Source organism: Nicotiana attenuata, unplaced genomic scaffold, assembly GCF_001879085.1.
Source record: "Nicotiana attenuata strain UT unplaced genomic scaffold, NIATTr2, whole genome shotgun sequence".
Taxonomy (NCBI): domain Eukaryota; kingdom Viridiplantae; phylum Streptophyta; class Magnoliopsida; order Solanales; family Solanaceae; genus Nicotiana; species Nicotiana attenuata.
In genome coordinates this window covers 104317-122651 of record NW_017671227.1, presented here as the reverse complement: position 1 = coordinate 122651, position 18335 = coordinate 104317, and the positions used below count along the sequence as shown (strand labels likewise).

The 18335-nt window shown below is 36.9% G+C and overlaps 2 protein-coding genes and 1 non-coding gene across 5 annotated transcripts; 2 read left to right on the top strand and 1 right to left on the bottom strand.

Annotated features, from left to right (window-relative positions):
- Positions 1 to 358: 358 nt before the first annotated feature.
- On the top strand, positions 359 to 3836 carry LOC109206829 (craniofacial development protein 2-like). The gene is made up of 4 exons (XM_019369689.1): positions 359 to 400; positions 2478 to 2544; positions 2638 to 2733; positions 3247 to 3836. The coding sequence occupies exons 1-4, from the start codon at positions 359 to 361 to the stop codon at positions 3834 to 3836; spliced, it is 795 nt and encodes a 264-aa protein (XP_019225234.1).
- Positions 3837 to 7962: 4126 nt separating this feature from the next.
- Positions 7963 to 13585, top strand: LOC109206831 (serine/threonine-protein kinase D6PK-like). Of its 3 annotated transcripts, XM_019369692.1 has the most exons (4): positions 7963 to 8167; positions 8436 to 8482; positions 8832 to 9854; positions 12459 to 13585. In XM_019369692.1, the coding sequence occupies exons 3-4, from the start codon at positions 8965 to 8967 to the stop codon at positions 13330 to 13332; spliced, it is 1764 nt and encodes a 587-aa protein (XP_019225237.1). In that variant the 5' UTR covers positions 7963 to 8167; positions 8436 to 8482; positions 8832 to 8964; the 3' UTR covers positions 13333 to 13585. The 3 variants fall into 3 exon arrangements, with proteins under 3 accessions (XP_019225237.1, XP_019225239.1, XP_019225238.1); XM_019369694.1 differs by lacking the exon at positions 8436 to 8482; XM_019369693.1 differs by lacking the exon at positions 7963 to 8167 and having other exon boundaries at positions 8323 to 8482.
- A 1105-nt stretch (positions 13586 to 14690) lies between these two features.
- Positions 14691 to 14763, bottom strand: TRNAF-GAA. Its single transcript has one exon. It is a non-coding gene; the product is annotated as a tRNA-Phe (tRNA).
- Between the last annotated feature and the right edge of the window lie 3572 nt (positions 14764 to 18335).

Below are 18335 nucleotides of genomic sequence, written 5' to 3'. Positions count from 1 at the left end.
TCTTATCATTCTGTTCCGGCATCGATTAAGGTACTTTTGACTCGAGGGTGACCTACCTTTAAGGCCAAGATTGTCGAACTTGTGTGGTTTGCATTTACTTTTCTATCATTAATTTCAAAATTAATTTGATTTCTCAATTTGTATCAAGTTAGATCACGTATCCTTAAAATCGCGTAAAAATTCAATTGTTATCCGATTTCGAGGGTAAACAATTACACAAAAGAGTTGTGGCCAACAATGTCCAGTTGTTTGTAATGTTGAACAAAAATAGTGAATGGATCATTCAATTAACTTATGTAATATTTGCTTAAATAAACAAGGGCTTAGAAGGCAGAGGTCAGACCATGTTGACCAAATCATGGCATGTCCCTTGTATGGTTGTGGAGTACCTCAAATTCAGGTGCCCAACTATGATATCAAATAATCCATATGATTCATATTATTTGTCCTTTAAAGTGTTTGTATACCCCTTAATATTGACGTTAATAATAAGTGTATTTGTCTACGTCATGACTCCCTGTGAATATCAAATTTTAATCCCTTTGATTGGTTTAAAAGAGAAGCAGGGTTAGAAAGGAATATTTTGACATTTTCCCCCCTTCACATGCATATTAAAACTAAGCCCGTGACTACTTCTTTATGTTTCCTCAATTTTATACAGATATTTACTTACTTGTTAGATCCGAATCGAGAGTGGTGTGAGGTGAGCTAATAAATTCAATAACGCAAATCATTATCACTTATAAATGGCTACCTAATATAATTTAGATGTTAGTTCTTAATTTGGCACCTAATGTTGGACCATATATCACTATCTAACTTATTTGACTGCTAACAACCAAGAGAAGCAAACCCTCCATTTCCCAACCCAAGAACCACAACATGGTTATACTTTACAAAAGCAACGGAAAATTGGTGATCGTTGAAAACCATATATGATCTAAAATTTAATTTATAAGTTTGTAAACTTTATGGATGAATAATGAAATGAAATATTTCTACCTTATTTCCTACGACGAATTGCGTGCATTCGCCAAACTTCTAATGAAATTTTATTTCATGTTGTACGCCTACCATATTAAGTTTCAGAGTCTTTTGATGTGGTTATCTCTACTTATATTTAACTTGAGGTTATCTACTTATAATTGTAGGAAAAAAAAGTATTAAGTGGTTTTTCTTACCCGTAAAAGTTTACTTTAGAGGTCAATCAAATCTTAACGGAGACAAAAATATATTTAGTAATTTATTTTTATTTATCTAAATTTTAGTGAATAAAGTGATCACATACATATATTTGGTGGGAAAGTCGAGATAGGCCAATTTGACCGGACATTACTGTTATAAAAAATTGAGCCGAAAGTAAGTGACATACCAATGAATTACTCTTTTCGGTCTATAATTAGTGACTTTTTGGCCTCTTTATTTTGGTCTAGAATAAGTGTCCTTTTATATATCAAGAAGGAATTAATTTTATTTTTCTAAAATTTGTCCTTGTTTACATATCTCAATGTGTTAAAGTTAACAATATGCAAATTTGAATTAAGGGTAATTTAGTCAAAAAAAAATTATCTAAAAATTACTCCTTCCGTTCCAGTTTATGTGAACCTATTTCCTTTTTGGTCCGTTCCAAAAAGAATGATTCCTTTTTTAAATTTTGAAACAATTTAGCTTAAACTTCCAATTCTACCCTTAATGAAAAGCTTTTATAACCAGACAAATACTTCGAACCCCTTTTTGACTTATTTAAGACCACAAATTCCAAAAGTCTTTATTTTTTTAAACTTTATGTCCAGTCAAGCAGATTCACATAAATTAGCATGGAGGAAGTAAAATTTTCTTAAGGAGTATATCAAAAGTCAAAATGTCACTTATTACGGACGCGAGGGAGTAACTCTTCATCTCCAACCCTAACACCAAATTTCACACCAAAATTGTGTAACACCAAATTTATTCCAACCATTACACCATTTTTACACCAAAAAAGAATATTTCTTTTTATATTCTTCTCTCTCTTCTATATTATATTATTATCTTCTATTTAAATTTTATTTTTTATTTCCTTCAAACAAATTCTATCTTTGTTCTTTTTTCCATATTCATCACATATGATTCACATTCACCACTTATATAATCATTTATTATAAAATTATTTTAAAGGATAAATCAACTAAAAGTGAAATCATTGATAAAAGATAATTAAATAAATATTACATCATAGTCAAATTTAATTGATTTTTATTTCCGATCGTTTTACTCTGCCGTTTTTTAAATTCAAATACAAAAGATTGCAACTCTTCGGATTCTTTCCGAGTTTTCAAACGATTTTATCCCTTTTTCTTTCTGTGTTTTCAAACGGAAATCTTGAAACAAAGGAGTATTGTTTTTGGAAATTGTAGACTGCTTTTGATTGTTAATCTTTGCTCAAATCTGCACCTACTGCGAAAATTTCTTGGAAATTCTTGATCTCTACTTTAAAGGCTTTGACAGTAAAAAGAATTGACTACAAGAGAATCGGTAATTTCTTCCGGTTGAATTCCGATCACTGTGACTACAAGTCCTGCCATACATAGTGACAAACCCTCCGTCGGATTATTACATAAAATTGGTACTGTGTTTTTATTTGCGGTGAAATTACAGTAAAATTGACAAATCGTCAAACTTTCCTATACACGGGTTTGGGAGCAGCAGCATTCAGCGAATTTGGAAGTCCAGACATCCCCGACTGTGATCCAGGTTCTATCTTTCTTAAATTGTATTTGCACACATCTATTTACTGTTGCCTTGCCGGCAATTTTGATTGGATTGATTGCTTTTTCTATCTTCTCTACTAGTGTTTTAAGATTATGGTTTCATCTATTCATTTTAGTTCTGCGTTTGCATAGGGGTAGTTTCGTAGACGTGGTTGTTTCATTGTTCTAGTGTCTGCTCACGTTACTGCTCACGTTATTGGTTCTTAGTAGTAGTGTTTACCTAATACCTTTTGCTTATAGTGGCGGTAGTGAACGATGTGAAAGTAAGGTCATGTCCTCGGGTAGGGCTGGGGGTGGGGGTCCAGGGGTGGGAAGGGGGGTAAGAAAGCCTTTAGACTGAGAGTTGGGTCTTGGAACATTGGTACGTTGACGGGGAAGTCTGTAGAATTAGGTAAGATTCTTCAGAAGAGGAAGATCAACATAGCGTGTGTTCAGGAGACTAGATAGAAGGGTACTAGCGCACGAGATGTAGACGGGTTTAAACTATGGTACTCAGGGAGCACTGGGGGTAAGAATGGGGTTGGTATTTTAGTTGACAGGGAGCTCGTGGTTGAGGTTAGGAGGGTAAATGATAGGTTGATGAGTATTAAGCTGGTAGTTGGTGGGTTTACTGTAAACGTGATTAGTGCATATGCTCCTCAGGTAGGTTTGGACCAGGAGGTCAAGAAGCAATTCTGGGAGGATTTGGACGAGATGGTCCATAGTATCCCGCACATAGAGAAGTTGTTCATTGGCGGAGATTTCAATGGTCATATTGGGGCTAGTGCTAGGGGTGATGATGATGTACATGACGGGTACGGTTTTGGCGATAGAAATGGGGGAGGTAATTCTCTGTTGGATTTTGCTAGAGCTTTTGATTTGGTTATAGCTAACTCGAGTTTTCCGAAGAGGGAAGAGCACCTAGTCACTTTTCGGAATTCAATGGGCAAGACCCAGATTGATTATCTTCTCTGCAGGAAATGCGATAAAGGTCTGTGCACTGATTGCAAGGTCATCCCAAGTGAGCACCTCACAACTCTTCATAGGCTCCTAGTTATGGACCTGGAGATCAAGAGAAGTAGGAGGAAGAGGGAGGGGTGCAGGTAACCTAAGATCAAGTGGGGTAACTTGACCAAGGACAAATCTCAGGAGTTAGGGGAGAAGTTGTTGGCTATAAGGGCCTGGAGGAGTAGAGGGGACGCATCTAGTATGTGGTATACGACTGCGAATTGCATTAAGGTAGCTGCTAGAGAGGTCTTAGGGGTCACGAAGGGCTCTCCCGGGGGTCATAAAGGGGACTGGTGGTGGACCGGAGAGGTTCAAGGTAAAGTGGAAGCTAAGAAAGCTGCTTATTTGAAGCTAGTGGAGAGTACAAACGAGGAGGAAAAAAGGACTTATCGGGAGTGTTACAGAAAGGCAAAGAAAGAGGCGAAGTTAGCGGTTACGACGGCTAAGAACGCGGCGTTTGCTCGTTTGTACGAGGAGCTCTAGGGCAAAGGCGGGGACAAGAGGTTGTACCGGTTGGCCAAGGTGAGGAGAGGAAAGCCCGCGACTTAGACCAAGTCAAGTGCATCAAGGACGAGGATGGCAAAGTGTTGATAGACGAGGCACTTATTAGGAGAAGATGACAGTCATACTTCCATGAACTGTTGAATGAGGAGGGGGATAGACACATTGTGCTGGGAGAGTTGGAGCACTCCGAGAGTCGGCGGGATTTTGGGTATTGTAGGCGGATTACGGTAGAGGAGGTGGAAGGGGCGATGCGTAAGATGTGCAGGGGCAGAGCGACGGGGCCAGACGAAATTCCGGTGAAATTCTAAAAAAGTGCAGGGCGGGCAGGTTTGGAGTGGCTCACTGGGCTATTTAATGTTATTTTAAGACAACGAAGATGCCCGAAGAATGGAGGTGGAGTACGATGGTTCCGCTTTACAAGAACAAGGGTGATATCCAAAATTGCAACAATTATAGGGGTATCAAGTTGTTGAGTCACACTATGAAGGTTTGGGAGAGGGTGGTGGAGGCCAGGGTGAGGAGGTGCGTGTCTATTACCGAGAATCAGTTTGGATTCATACCGGGGCGTTCGACTACGGAAGCGATTCATCTGGTAAGGAAATTAGTGGAGCAGTACAGGGAGAGGAAGAAGGATTTGCATATGGTGTTTATTGACCTTGAGAAAGCATACGATAAAGTACCGAGGGAGGTCCTATAGAGGTGCTTGGAGGTTAGTGGCATTCCGGTAGCGTACATTAGGGTGATTAAGGATATGTATGATGATGCTAAGACTCGGGTGAGGACTGTGGGGGGGTGACTCGGAGCATTTTCCTGCGGTGATGGGGTTGCACTAGGGATCGGCTCTTAGCCCATTTTTATTTTCCTTGGCGATGGATGTACTGTCGCGACACATCCAAGGGGAGGTGCCTTGGTGCATGCTATTTGCTGATGATATAGTGTTGATTGACGAGACGCTTAGCGGAGTTAACGCGAGGTTGGAGGTTTGGAGACAGACCTTGGAGTCTAAAGGTTTCAAACTGAGTAGAACCAAGACAGAATACTTGGAGTGCAAATTCAGTGATGGGACCCATGATGCAGATGTAGAGGTTAAGCTTGATGCTCAAATTATCCCCAAGAGAGCGAGTTTTAAGTATCTTGGGTCTATTATCCAGGGTAACGGGGAGATTGACGAAGATGTCGCACATCGTATCGGAGCGGGATGGATGAAGTGGAGGCTCGCTTCCGATGTTTTGTGTGATAGGAATGTGCCGCTAAGACTTAAGGGTAAGTTTTATCGAGTGGTGGTTCGACCGGCTATGCTGTATGGGGCTGAGTGTTGGCCAGTCAAGAACTCCCACCTGCAGAAGATGAGAGTAGCATAGATGAGGATGTTGAGATGGATGTATGGGTGTACCAGGAGAGATAGGATTAAGAATGAAGCTATTTGGGACAGAGTGGGAGTAGCCTCTGTGGAGGACAAGATGCGGGAGTCGAGGCTGAGATGGTTCGGACATGTTAGGAGAAGAAACATTGATGCTCCTGTCAGGAGGTGTGAGAGGTTGGCTATGGAGAGTTTGAGAAGAGGTCGAGGTAGGCCTAAGAAGTACTGGGGAGAGGTGATTAGACACGACATGGCGTTGCTTCAGCTCATTGAGGACATGACCCTTGATAGGAGGGTGTGGAGGTCGAGGATTAAGGTAGAAGGTTAGTAGGTAGTTTATAGTTGTTCACCGATAGTCTTAGTAGCATGCATGTCCCTTCATATTCTTAGATTTCTATTACGTTATGTGGTTGTGTTTGCCTCAGGTATTGTATTCCCTGCTGCTATTATTTGGTACTACTTATCCTTTATCCCTCCTCCCCCCTTTTTTTTTTCTTTTCCCTTCCTTCCTTACTTTTCACTTCTTCTTCTTGTCCTTCCTGAGCCGAGGGTCTATTGGAAACAGCCTCTCTACCTGCATTAGGTAGGGGTAAGGTCTGCGTACAAACTACCCTCCCCAGACCCCACCTATTGGGATCAAACTAGGTTTGCTGTTGTTGTTGTTGTAGTCAAATTTAATTTAAGTACCACATAAGTATTCAACTTTCACCTCTATTCTCCCATAAATGCTCGATTAATGCATTACGAAGTGCAAAATGCGCATCTTTATCCTTATTTTTTTTGTGTCGAGCTAAAAATTATTCAAATAAGTGATCTTCATCTATTGCCATTTCTATCGTAGGAGCTGGACATTCACGTGCATCTTGAATTGGTGCATTAAGATCACGCTCGTCCTCAATTATCATGTTGTGCAGTATAATACATGTGGTCAGTATATCACATAGCATCTCTTTTCTCCAAAAACGTGACGGGCCTGCAACAATTGCAAAACGAGATTGCAAAACTCCGAATGCACGTTCAACATCTTTTCGACATGATTCTTGTTTCATTGCAAAATATTTATTCTTTGCTGAACGTGGCTTCCAAATAGTTTGCACAATAGTAGACCAAAGATTTTGAGAAGTTTAGCGATGTTGATTTTGGAAGAACAAAAGCAAGAAAGCATAGCTCTACTTATGTATCATCGGAGTTTGAGGCTCCTACTCCATCTTCACAGTTGGTATCGTCTCCTAACTTGTCATCATTTTCACTAAATTTAAATGAGGATGTTGCAGGTGAGGCCACATCATCACAACGACCTATTGGGGTAAATAAAGCAAAATTGAAGAGAAAAATTGTTGAAGATTACGTAAAAATGATCCAATCGGAAAATAGTCGGCTTGTTGAGGCGATGGAAAAGTCAAGTAAGTCAAGAAATGAAGCTTCAAGACAAAAAGAATTCAAAGAAGAAAATAAAATTTTATTGACGAAGTTGAATTCCATTGACGATCCAAATCTTCGTGAATTTTTGCGACAAGAACAAAAACGAATAATCGATAAAAGAAGTCAACAATTTCAACAACCACAAGCACAACAATCTTCTACCCCGTTCTCTCAGTTTTTTAGTAATTTTGGTGCACCTGGAAATGACATACCGGATTACTAAACTTATGTTTTATATTTTTTAATGTAATTTCAATTTTAATGTATCCTCCTTTGATGTACTTTTAATTTTAATGTATTTTTATTTTATGTATTGTTAATTTTCTTTTTTAAATTTTAGTTTTCACTTTTCAATTTTAGCAACATTAGATATCTTACATTTGCATTTTTCATTTTTAAATAATGGTTAATTTTCTTTTTATACAATTATAATAATAATAAAATTAACTTATAATTTATATAAATATAATATATACAAAATTAATATATCAAAAAAAGGATATAAAATTAAAATTATAAAGATCTTAATATAAAAATTAATTATATACACAATATAAGATAAATTAAAAGTCTAGAAAAATAAAAAGATGAATAAAATAATAATAAATCAAATTTGATGTTGATGAATAGTTTGGTGTGACACTATTCACATACTAAAATGGTGCAAAAGTTGGTATTTCATTGAAGCAAAAATATACTAAATTTTATACCAAATTTAAATTTAATGCAAAAATAGTGCACCATTGGAGATGGCCTTGTATGAAGATGATAAAGAAAAAGTAAGTCATATTGATTAGTGTTTTTGTGGAGATTGATGATCTAATTCATAATGTGAAAGCATGAGAGACAGGTTGGAGAGGGGTGTTGGCCCATATGTTGATTCAGACACTTGTGTTTGTGACAAAATACAAATGAAATAATTGAACGTGAAAAGCTTTACTTTAGCTTTGACCCCCCATCTTCTCTTTCTTCTCATTATTATTATACAAAATTCCGAATACTATTTGCCCCAACAATTCCCAAATACCCAACTCCTTTTTTTTCTTTCTCTCCTTACATTTCCATTAGAGGTCCCCTCTCTTTTATCTTTCTCTACAGTAAAGACTGCTTTTTTCGTCCATTTCTATCATCTTTGTGACTTCAGGTACTATTTTTTGAAATGGTCCAGTGATTTACTGGGTGGGTTTTACTTTGTTTTTTAGCATATGGGTCTTTGTGGGGTTTAACGATTTTTCTTGGTAGGGTTTTCTTGGAAAGAAAAAGGTGGGTCTTTTGCACAAGATCTGTGTGCTTTCATTGACCCTTCTTCTATTTCTTTTTCATCTATGTGGTGGGGTTGTTCTTATCTTCTTCTTTTGTGGTCTTTGATTGCTCTTTTAATGTCTGCATTGATTATTTTGCTTTCTTCTTAGGTTCTTGTTTCCTGGAAAAAAAGAGAGGAAATTGGCCAGTTTTTGAGGTAAATGTCCTAGACATTAGATGTTTTAGACCTTTTATTGTTACTGCTAATAATGATCTGTGACTGCTAATTAATCTGTGTTGGATAACATGGTGTTTTGCATAACCTACTTATTAAAAGAAAAGTCTATTTTCACCTTGTAGACTTTGATTTCATCATTCCTACCCTTTGTGTGTTTCTCCTTTTACTAATTGTTTCAGATCTTTTCTCTTTCCATTTTTCCCTTGTTTTTATCTTGAGATGGTGCACTGGATTGTCCTTTTATAGGTTTTTTGCTTCAATATAGGAACTGTTGACTGTGATGTGCTGTGAATTTTTTTTTTTTTATGGTTTTCTTGTTTCAATGTAGGAAGTTTCTGTTGTTGATGGAGCTGCTGATGTTAATCTCTTTTTCTAATAACAAGGGGGTTAATGACGTGAACTTGGCGTTCGAGTAATGGGTTTGGTCAGCTCACTGCATCTAGGTATCAGTATTCTTCGTGATGGCCTCAACACCTTCTACCAAGAGTTCTCGCAGGTCTTCACCTTCCCAAGTTTCAAAAAGTAACAAATTAGAGATTGCAACTTCTAAAGAACGAGAAGTTGTATCGAAGCAGCTTATGGTTGAAGCAACAGCCAGCAAAAAGTCACAGAGCTCTCAGCCTAAGGGATCTCCCAACTCACTTGCTGATAAATTCGATTCAAGCTTATATTTGGGCAATTCGAAAGAAGCACCAGGCGGTGTAGGTACTGTGCTTACCGAGGCAAAGGGCCCACAAGGAAGCACAGCTGATCAGGAAAGGAAGAGTTCTATTAAGGACAGCTCAGCATCAGCCAAAGTTAGTGATGGGGCTAGTAGCCTTGCGAAAACAAGTGGAAGTGCCAAAATTAGTGATCGAGCAGATTTTCTTGAGAGTGGTAAGAGCAGCATCTGTAGGGGGAGCACAGGCACTGATGTAAGTGAGGAGAGTACTTCTAGCAGCTTGAGCAGCAGTGTCAACAAACCTCATAAAGCTAATGACTCAAGATGGGAAGCAATTCAAGCTATCCGAACTAAAGATGGGATGTTGGATTTGAGGCATTTCCGGTTGCTGAAGAAGTTGGGAAGTGGTGATATTGGAAGTGTGTATCTATCTGAGTTATGTGGTACAAAGTGTTATTTTGCCATGAAAGTTATGGATAAGGCGTCATTAGCTAGTCGTAAGAAATTGCTTCGTGCACAGACAGAAAGAGAGATATTGCAGTCCTTGGACCATCCATTTCTCCCAACACTGTACAGCCATTTCGAAACAGAAAAGTTTTCATGTCTAGTAATGGAGTTCTGCCCAGGAGGAGACTTGCACACACTTCGTCAAAGGCAACCAGGGAAGCATTTTTCAGAACAAGCAGTGAAGTATGATACTTGATCTCTAACCTTACAGTCTTGAAATAGTTTTTTCTTCTTTCTTTTAGAAATGTTCTGCATCTTTTGTTGCTTTCAGGTCTGGAGTAATTAATTCCTTAATTTACAGCATTGGCTATAGCTTTAACTTTTAGGTTCAGATATGTTCTTGTTACAGCTCTAGACATAATTGATCCAACTTTACAGAAATACTGATAGCAATCAAGGGATATAAATGTCTTTAAGTGGCATATGATTCTTTTGGGGGTTTCTTCTTCATCGAGTTCTTTACGCTTTTGACTCAAGAAATTTAATCGAAGCAAACTGACTTCTGTACAAGTTCTTTCAAGTCCTAAAGATTTTTGGATTGCATGTCCTAACCGGTTATTTCATTTACTTCTGGACATTTTCATTGCACAGTGACATCATCCGGATAATCCGTTAGTTCGAAAAGCTGGTTATTTGATATGATGGCTTTATTCTTTGTTCAGTGGTTTAGATTCTATAACTTCAATTTTTAAAAGATGTGCTTGAGCTACTTTGGGTATTATTTGCTAAGATTTTTCTTCCTAACTCAAGTGGATGTTTGAGCTGGTTTATCTTCCCGAGCTAGATTGAGTTGTTTGTGTCCTCTGATGTTTGTTGCATGTTCTTCTTGTCAACTATCTCCAATTCAACGCATGCTCCAAGTTACTGTTGCTACTTCTTTAACTGCTTTTACAAAAAAGAAAATTACCAATAAGAAGTCTCAGTTTCTTACTTGTGTGTATTTGCTCGAGAAAAGGGAGAGCTCTCCTTTTTCTTAAAAAAAAGGAGAGAGCTTTGAAGTAGGTAGGGGAAAGTTACTCTATCGGGCAGTTAATGATACACTTCGTTTTGCTATCAATTTGTTCTCATTTGCTCTCTATTTTGGGGAAAGAAAAAGGCATTGCTTAACTGCACCTTGTAATGTTGTTGATTCTCCACCAAGGTTTGCTGCCCTGCAGGTGCAGGCACATAACGTATTTCTATGTCCTTTAAGATATGACATCTATAGACCTTTCTTCTCGTTCAACTATTAATTTTTTTATACCTAATAAGCTCTTATAAGATAACCCATCCAAATTTCTTATTGATATCTTTCTTAAGTCAAATTCTGCTGGTTAATATAAGATGGAGGAAGCATTTAAATAACAAAGGTCTGAGGTAACCTGCCTCTGAGAAAAAGGAAAAAAGAACTTTGAAACGCAAACAGGGGGAAATAGATAAAGATGATTTTTTTGGAGCATTGAAAACCTAGTTTGTCACTATCAAATGATATCACTTGCTCCAGATCCACATAATTTACTTTTTCTTTCGCATCTCTCTACTCAAAAAATAGAATTTTCCTACTAAAATGTATGAATCTTTTAATTGGAATCTATTAAATAAAATGATTCTTTTTGGTGTGAAATATGTATTTGATGATTAACTTATTGTGATTGCTGATAAAATATATTAACTTCGAAATGTAATAATCAATTTCCTTGAACTCTGTAAAATTGATTTCATTCTTTGGAAAGAAGGAAAAGGGGTATTTAACTTAAGATTAGGTACAGTTTTTTTATGATTACTGCTTGCTAAATTTTCAATTTGAACTGTAGTTTAATGTATCGAATGATTTTTGGTGTTTTCTCAATGCATTTCCGTACTGTTTGTTGAAATGTGGACATTAAGTTAATCATGTCACTGAGTCTGTGATTTGCGAGTGATGAATCTTGATTTCCTGGAAACAGTTGATGTCAAATGTAGTTTGATAAGGATCTGAGTTTACTTGAATCAGATCTTTTAGCTGAAACCAGATTCTTGTCATACCTGTTTTTTCTGTTGTGTTTCAGTTTGCACTGTATTAGACTGTATTGCATCAGTTAATCTCCTCACCTTGACGATTGGTTCAAATCTTTATGGGTCCTGTCATTTTTGTTTTAAACTGTCTTGAAACACTCTGCAAATGATATGAATATGAAAAAGGAAAACAAAGTCGGTTTATGGGGATTCCGGATTAGACTTTCACAACGTTCTTCTCTAGTCTGTAATTAGTAACGAATGAAGCGAGTGTTCATATTTATCACAGAGAGAAAAAGGAAAAAAAAATGAAGCAAGTGTTCCTGCCTCTTCATGTGTGTGAAGCTGTTTTTTATTTGAACCCAAGAGTGAAATGCTAAAATGAGAAATTTCTGTCCATCCAAACAAGCATTGGTATGGAGAACTCTTTGTTTCCTACTTGTAGATCTGCTGAAGAACTTTAAAATACTCCAGGTAGTGAACAATTTGAGTTGCCTACTCATCATCACTGGTGCAGTTTCTCACCTCTTTTAGAATCTGGTGTGATTGCTCCCATTGGTGATCATAAGCCTAACTGATACTGGGTTTGGAGAAGAGAGATTTAACGAATTGCATTCTGTGAATCTAGAGAAAGTTCAAGTTAGTGTGTAATGCTTCTTGACTTGATTTTGATAGGGATGTGGCAGTTTTTAGGAGGAGATGAAATATAAGGAATATGTGTATATCTTTCTTGTGAGATGAATAAATCTGTTGGTCACTGTGGTAATGTGGTTGATTAATTTATAAGTGCTGTATTGTATCCTAAACTTGCAGGTTCTATGTAGCAGAAGTGCTCCTTGCTATGGAATACCTCCACATGCTTGGCATTGTGTACCGTGATCTCAAGCCAGAAAATGTGCTTGTCAGAGAAGACGGGCATATAATGCTCTCTGATTTTGATCTCTCCCTTCGCTGCACTGTGAGTCCAACGCTTGTCAAGTCGTCATCTCTTGAAACAGAGCCGCTGCGGAAGAATTCAGCTTATTGTGTGCAGCCAGCTTGCATCGAGCCTTCTTGCATTCAGCCATCCTGTGCTGTTCCTACAACATGTTTCGGGCCTCGTCTCTTTTCTAGCAAGTCAAAGAAGGAAAAGAAATCTAAAAATGAAATAGGAAACCAAGTTAGCCCATTACCTGAGCTTATTGCTGAGCCTACTGGAGCGCGATCGATGTCATTTGTCGGGACCCACGAGTATTTGGCACCCGAGATAATCAAAGGCGAAGGACATGGAAGTGCAGTGGACTGGTGGACTTTTGGTATCTTTCTCTACGAGTTATTGTTTGGCAAGACACCCTTCAAAGGATCAGGGAATCGGCAAACACTTTTCAACGTTGTGGGTCAGCCCCTGCGGTTTCCGGAATCTCCGGTGGTCAGTTTTTCAGCGAGGGATCTTATCCGAGGGTTGCTCGTGAAAGAGCCACAGCATAGATTGGCATACAAAAGAGGAGCCACAGAAATTAAGCAGCATCCCTTCTTTGAAGGTGTAAATTGGGCTTTGATTCGTTGCGCGAGTCCTCCTGAGATCCCAAGGCCCGTGGAATTCGAGAGAATTTCAGTTCCAGTAGCATCCACCAGTGAGAAAGCTGTAGCTGGAACTGTCCCTCACCAGAAAAATTCAGATAACTATCTTGAATTTGATTTCTTTTAATCTATTTATTTATATCTTTTTTTACTTAGCCGATTGGCTGTTTCGCTTCACCAAAAAGAAAACATACGAAGCTGTACAACATTTGGAAGATGTTTAAGTCAAGGTTTGGGTAGTTTGATGATCATATTATTGTTTTGAGTTGTAATTGAACAGGTAAAATTTGTTGCATGGCAGCAAACACTACAAGTTTGATGCACTAATCCATACTGTGAATTTGTTGTAGTTCATAAGCAGTTCTCATGTTATGCCTGGACGAACGTTTCCTTCCTTAGATTTCTCTTTTTTTGGTTCAACAATCTCATTAAGGGGTCGTTTGGTAGGGTGCATAAGAAACTTATGCTGCATATGGTTTATTAGTAATTTTGACATTAGTTATGGTCACATAATTCTTATTCATTGTTCAGTTTGAAGCATTGCACAATTTCTAAAAGTTTTTTTTTTTTTTTTTTTTTTTTTTTTACAAAAATAGTCTCATAACCAGTATCAATTTATCTTTTTATAAGAAACATATCTTGACGATGTTTTTATAAGAAAAAAAATTTTAAAAGCATTATTTATTTGTCTACCATACTATAGGAGTAGTATAGAACTGAATATTTATTAATAAAAAAAAATATGCTAAGTATTTATTTATCTACTAGGGATATAATTTTATTTCCCATTTTCTTGAATTATTAGGCAAAGAAAGTTTGAATAGAAAAAAAATTATAAGGAAAATGAGTTGATTACAAATGCATTCCAGTATAGATTAGAGTGCCATGTTTAAAATTTACAATGAAGAAATTGCAGAGTATAGATATAAATAGCGGGAGCGATTTCAGTATCAAATTGCATTAATATAATAATATATTTTAATCAAGCATAAAATTTTGAAAGGTAATGTTGTCTTTAACTAAGCTAATGTATGCATTAAAACTCAGTGCATTGTTAATAGTTAATACCATGGTTTCCTATGCATTAGTTATGCATAAAATAATACCAAATAATGCTTGCATAACTAATGCATAAGCTCAAAAAATGTACCAAACAAGGTATTATTAATACACAAAGCTAATGCATGCATTATTTTATATAGTGCATCCTACCAAACGACCCCTAATATCTAGGAGGCTGCATCAATTTGTATAGGAGTTGTTTGGTTAATATTCTCTCCTAAACCTTCTCTGACCCACTACATGAAAAAGGTCACAAGCTGAATTGCGATAGTACAGAGTTTAAATTCCAGCTTCCATATTAGTCGTCCAACTAAGTGAACCACAAAAAGGAAAAGATTTTAATTCCAAAGAGACTTATCATGTTATTGAAACAAAAAGGACTTGCTTGTAACATAACAAACTAGAGCAAAGAAAGTATTTATATGCGGTGAACGTGGATCGAACACGTGACCTTCAGATCTTCAGTCTGACGCTCTCCCAACTGAGCTATCCCCGCTTGTTGGTGATTCTTTACCACTTACTGTATATATTCCATAAATCGTCAATATGCGGATTTAGGGTGAATATTATATCAACTCTATTTATTGTCTTCGTCTTGAATTATATATACATATATAGAAAATTAAACACATTTACACTAAGTTCTGAATTGTCACTGACAGAGAACCGTTGAAGAAAGGAGGGTAGGAATTGTTTTGGAGTTGGGACTTTGTGGGATAGCATTAGATTCTATATCTTGGTGCTGTTGCATGTTGCCACAATGAAACAAAATAAAAGAATAATTTGGATTGATGCGTCTCATCGTCCATGATATATATATTAAGCGTGACGTATTCATTTATTATGAGTAATGTTAGGCACGAATAAAGTTCATAAGCATCTCGTGTAAGCACCTTCTACTTCTATTTGGAGAAATTAATATATATCATAAAAGTAGCCAAACACAAATACTATGCATGATTAACAGAAAGCATGTCTCTAGAAGGGTTAACCGTCCTACGCATGTCCTAAATGCATATTTAAAATCCCATCAACCCATAGATATATACCAAGCTTTTTGAAAAAAAATAAACTTGTCAAATATATATTCATGAGGATACCATAAAAACAAATATTCCCTTTCGTTGGACATCCTTACAACTTCCACTCCCACCACACGACTAGATGTACATTGTTATTACTAGTGGGATTTGAGTGTATTCAATATTTTTAGCTCCAAATTAATATATGCGGATCTAAGATTTGAAGGTAACTGGTGCCAAAATTTTCTTTAATGTACACCTTATAATGACTAATATAGAGGGTTTTAGGAATGTGTACTCGATTCTGTGTTCAGCATTTATTTATTTTTAGTTTATTCAAGTCAATTTGATAGGCATATTTTATTTACAAATATGAAAAATACATCTCAAATATCAAAAAACAAACCCAATAAGCATTTTAAGCATAAATCACACCTTTAGTATTAACAACACAAGTAAAATTAATATTTTCATTAGGGAAATATTACATACTTTTTGTATACTAAAAATAAATGCACAAGTAAAATAATATCTTCAATAAGAGAATTACACCAATCAAAATAAGGAAAAAAATATCTTAACAAATAAATTATACCCCATAAGTAAATGTAGAATAAGATAAACTACAAGTTCCCAAAAATAAAAATCATAAATCTCATATCTTTTTCTGAGTAATACTTACGAAATTTTTATCACAATATAATAGTAAAGAGATTTAACTTGTATTTTAACAACAGTAGAATAGCACAAATTTTTATTTAAAAAAATAAATTATGAAAATTAAATTCCTATCGAGACTGTCACGACCCAATATCCACTAAGTCGTGATGACACCTAATCCAACCCGATAGGTAAGCCAAATAATATAAGTTACAACTAAACAGAGAAATTAACAATATATATATATATATATATATATATAAAAACTACAACTGAATTCAATACAACTACCCCAAGAACTGGAAGTACAAGTCATGAGCCACTATTGATTTAGATTTACAAAATCTATATGAAGAATAAATACAATATTTGTTTAAAGTTTATATAAACAGAACTTAAATCCTAAACTACCATGAACAAGAGGTAGCTTGAATCTGGAACGCGGGTGCGTCTTCAATGCAAGGCTCCGTCTTCCACAGCTATGCAACTCTAAGATCTGTATGTAAGGTGCAGAAGTGTAGTATGAGTACAACCAACCCCATGTAGTCAATAAGTATCATAACTAACCTCGGTGAAGTAGAGACGAGATTTTAGGTTAAAGATACTCCCTTACTATGTACATGTGCAGGTAATAAGCAGGAAAAACAAGGCAAGAGATATGTCGAATAATGGTATGAGCATCAATTAGGGAGCTATGGAGCAAGCTAACAGACATGGCAAACAAGTCATAACCTCATAATCATTTCTACGAGGGAAACCATAATCATGAAGTACACGCAAGGATCATAACCAAACATCTGAATGGACTAAAGTAAAAGGTGACTCTGCTCGATTGTCAAGACGACGGGGGAAATGGGAGCGGGTATGCTTACCGAGCTGACACGACTCACACTCTAGAGTGGACAAGTGAGATAAGCCAGGTACCATTTTCTGAAGTTTTGACAAACTGGGATGTCCTAACCGTTTATGTAATAAATCTGGTGAATCAGTAACGAGAGAAGTTATTGGAGGAAGACAAGATGCGAGTCTATGTGATTTTGCAAGGATAAGGTAATAAAGTCCATCTGATTCACGTCCGGTACCAATGATCCGCCCTGTACTGCGTTCCTGTATAAAAACAAGGTCATCAAGAAATAGAACAACAGATTTAAGTGATTTGGCTAAGCGACTAACGGCTATGAGATTAAAAGGACTACCAGGAACATAAAGAACTGAGTCTAAAGGTAAGGAAGGAAGTGGACTTGCTTGACCTATTGCAGTTGCCATGGCTTGAGACCCATTGGCCATTGTGACTGTTGGAAGAGATTCAGAATATGAGATACTAGTGAAAAGAGATTTATTACCAGAAATATGATCAGATGCACCTGAATCAATGACCCAAGACTCAGAAGGTGAAGATTGGGAGACACCGGTCATGCTACTATTTGTTGGAACAACGGAGGTTAATCCTGAAGATGTGTGTTTACGTGCTTTGTACTGAAGGAACTCAATATAATCTGGTAAAGAAATCATCTGGATTGGATTTATTGCATTTAATCCAACAGATTGTGAGGTAAAGGCTTCAGGTAATGATTCCATTATAATATTGTGCCGGAAAAAAAAGCAGAAAATTGCTGGATCACTGTTCACGCCGGAAAATTCCAAAGTTGTCAGAATCTGATGTAAACTTGATGGGTAGGCTCGGAAAAACACGAAGAACACACTGTCCAAAAGAAACTTTTTGAAATTCTGGCCGGAACAGCCCTCACGCGCCGGCGCGTGAGACAGACGCGCCGGTGGCGGCAGAGCTCCGGCAAGCGCGTGGGGGCGCGTGGATGAGTGTTTTCAGGTGAACTTTTCTGGGGTTTGGTCGGATCTCTCTTGGGGACCTTTTGGTGGTGTTGGATTTTGCACAACACTGATAATTAGTGACTTTGACGCAATTAGTCACTTAGGTCACCGGAAAATTGCACGGTGACTGAGTTATTTCTTCCCGGATATCGCTGGAATGACGCACAACGATTAATTTCTCACGGTAGATCTGATACCATGTGAGAATGCACGGGAGAAAAATATTATTATTGATTAATTAAGACAATGATACACTGAGCCCTATATATACACAATACATGTCCTACTCCTAATACATATGGGATTAGGGTTATCTACTACTATTTACACAATGAAACTAACAGAGACCATAGGGTTAATTCCTATTACCACTTGATCACAACCACGAAATTTTCTCTAAGGATTAAGTTACAAAATTCACAAAATGCTCAAAACCCATCTAGACAGTAATGAAACACTAAATTAATGTTATTCACTGCATACAACAAGTATTATTTACCGGGGTTTTCCGATAGACCTACCAAATTTCAGGTCAATTGGAGATCATAAAAGTCAT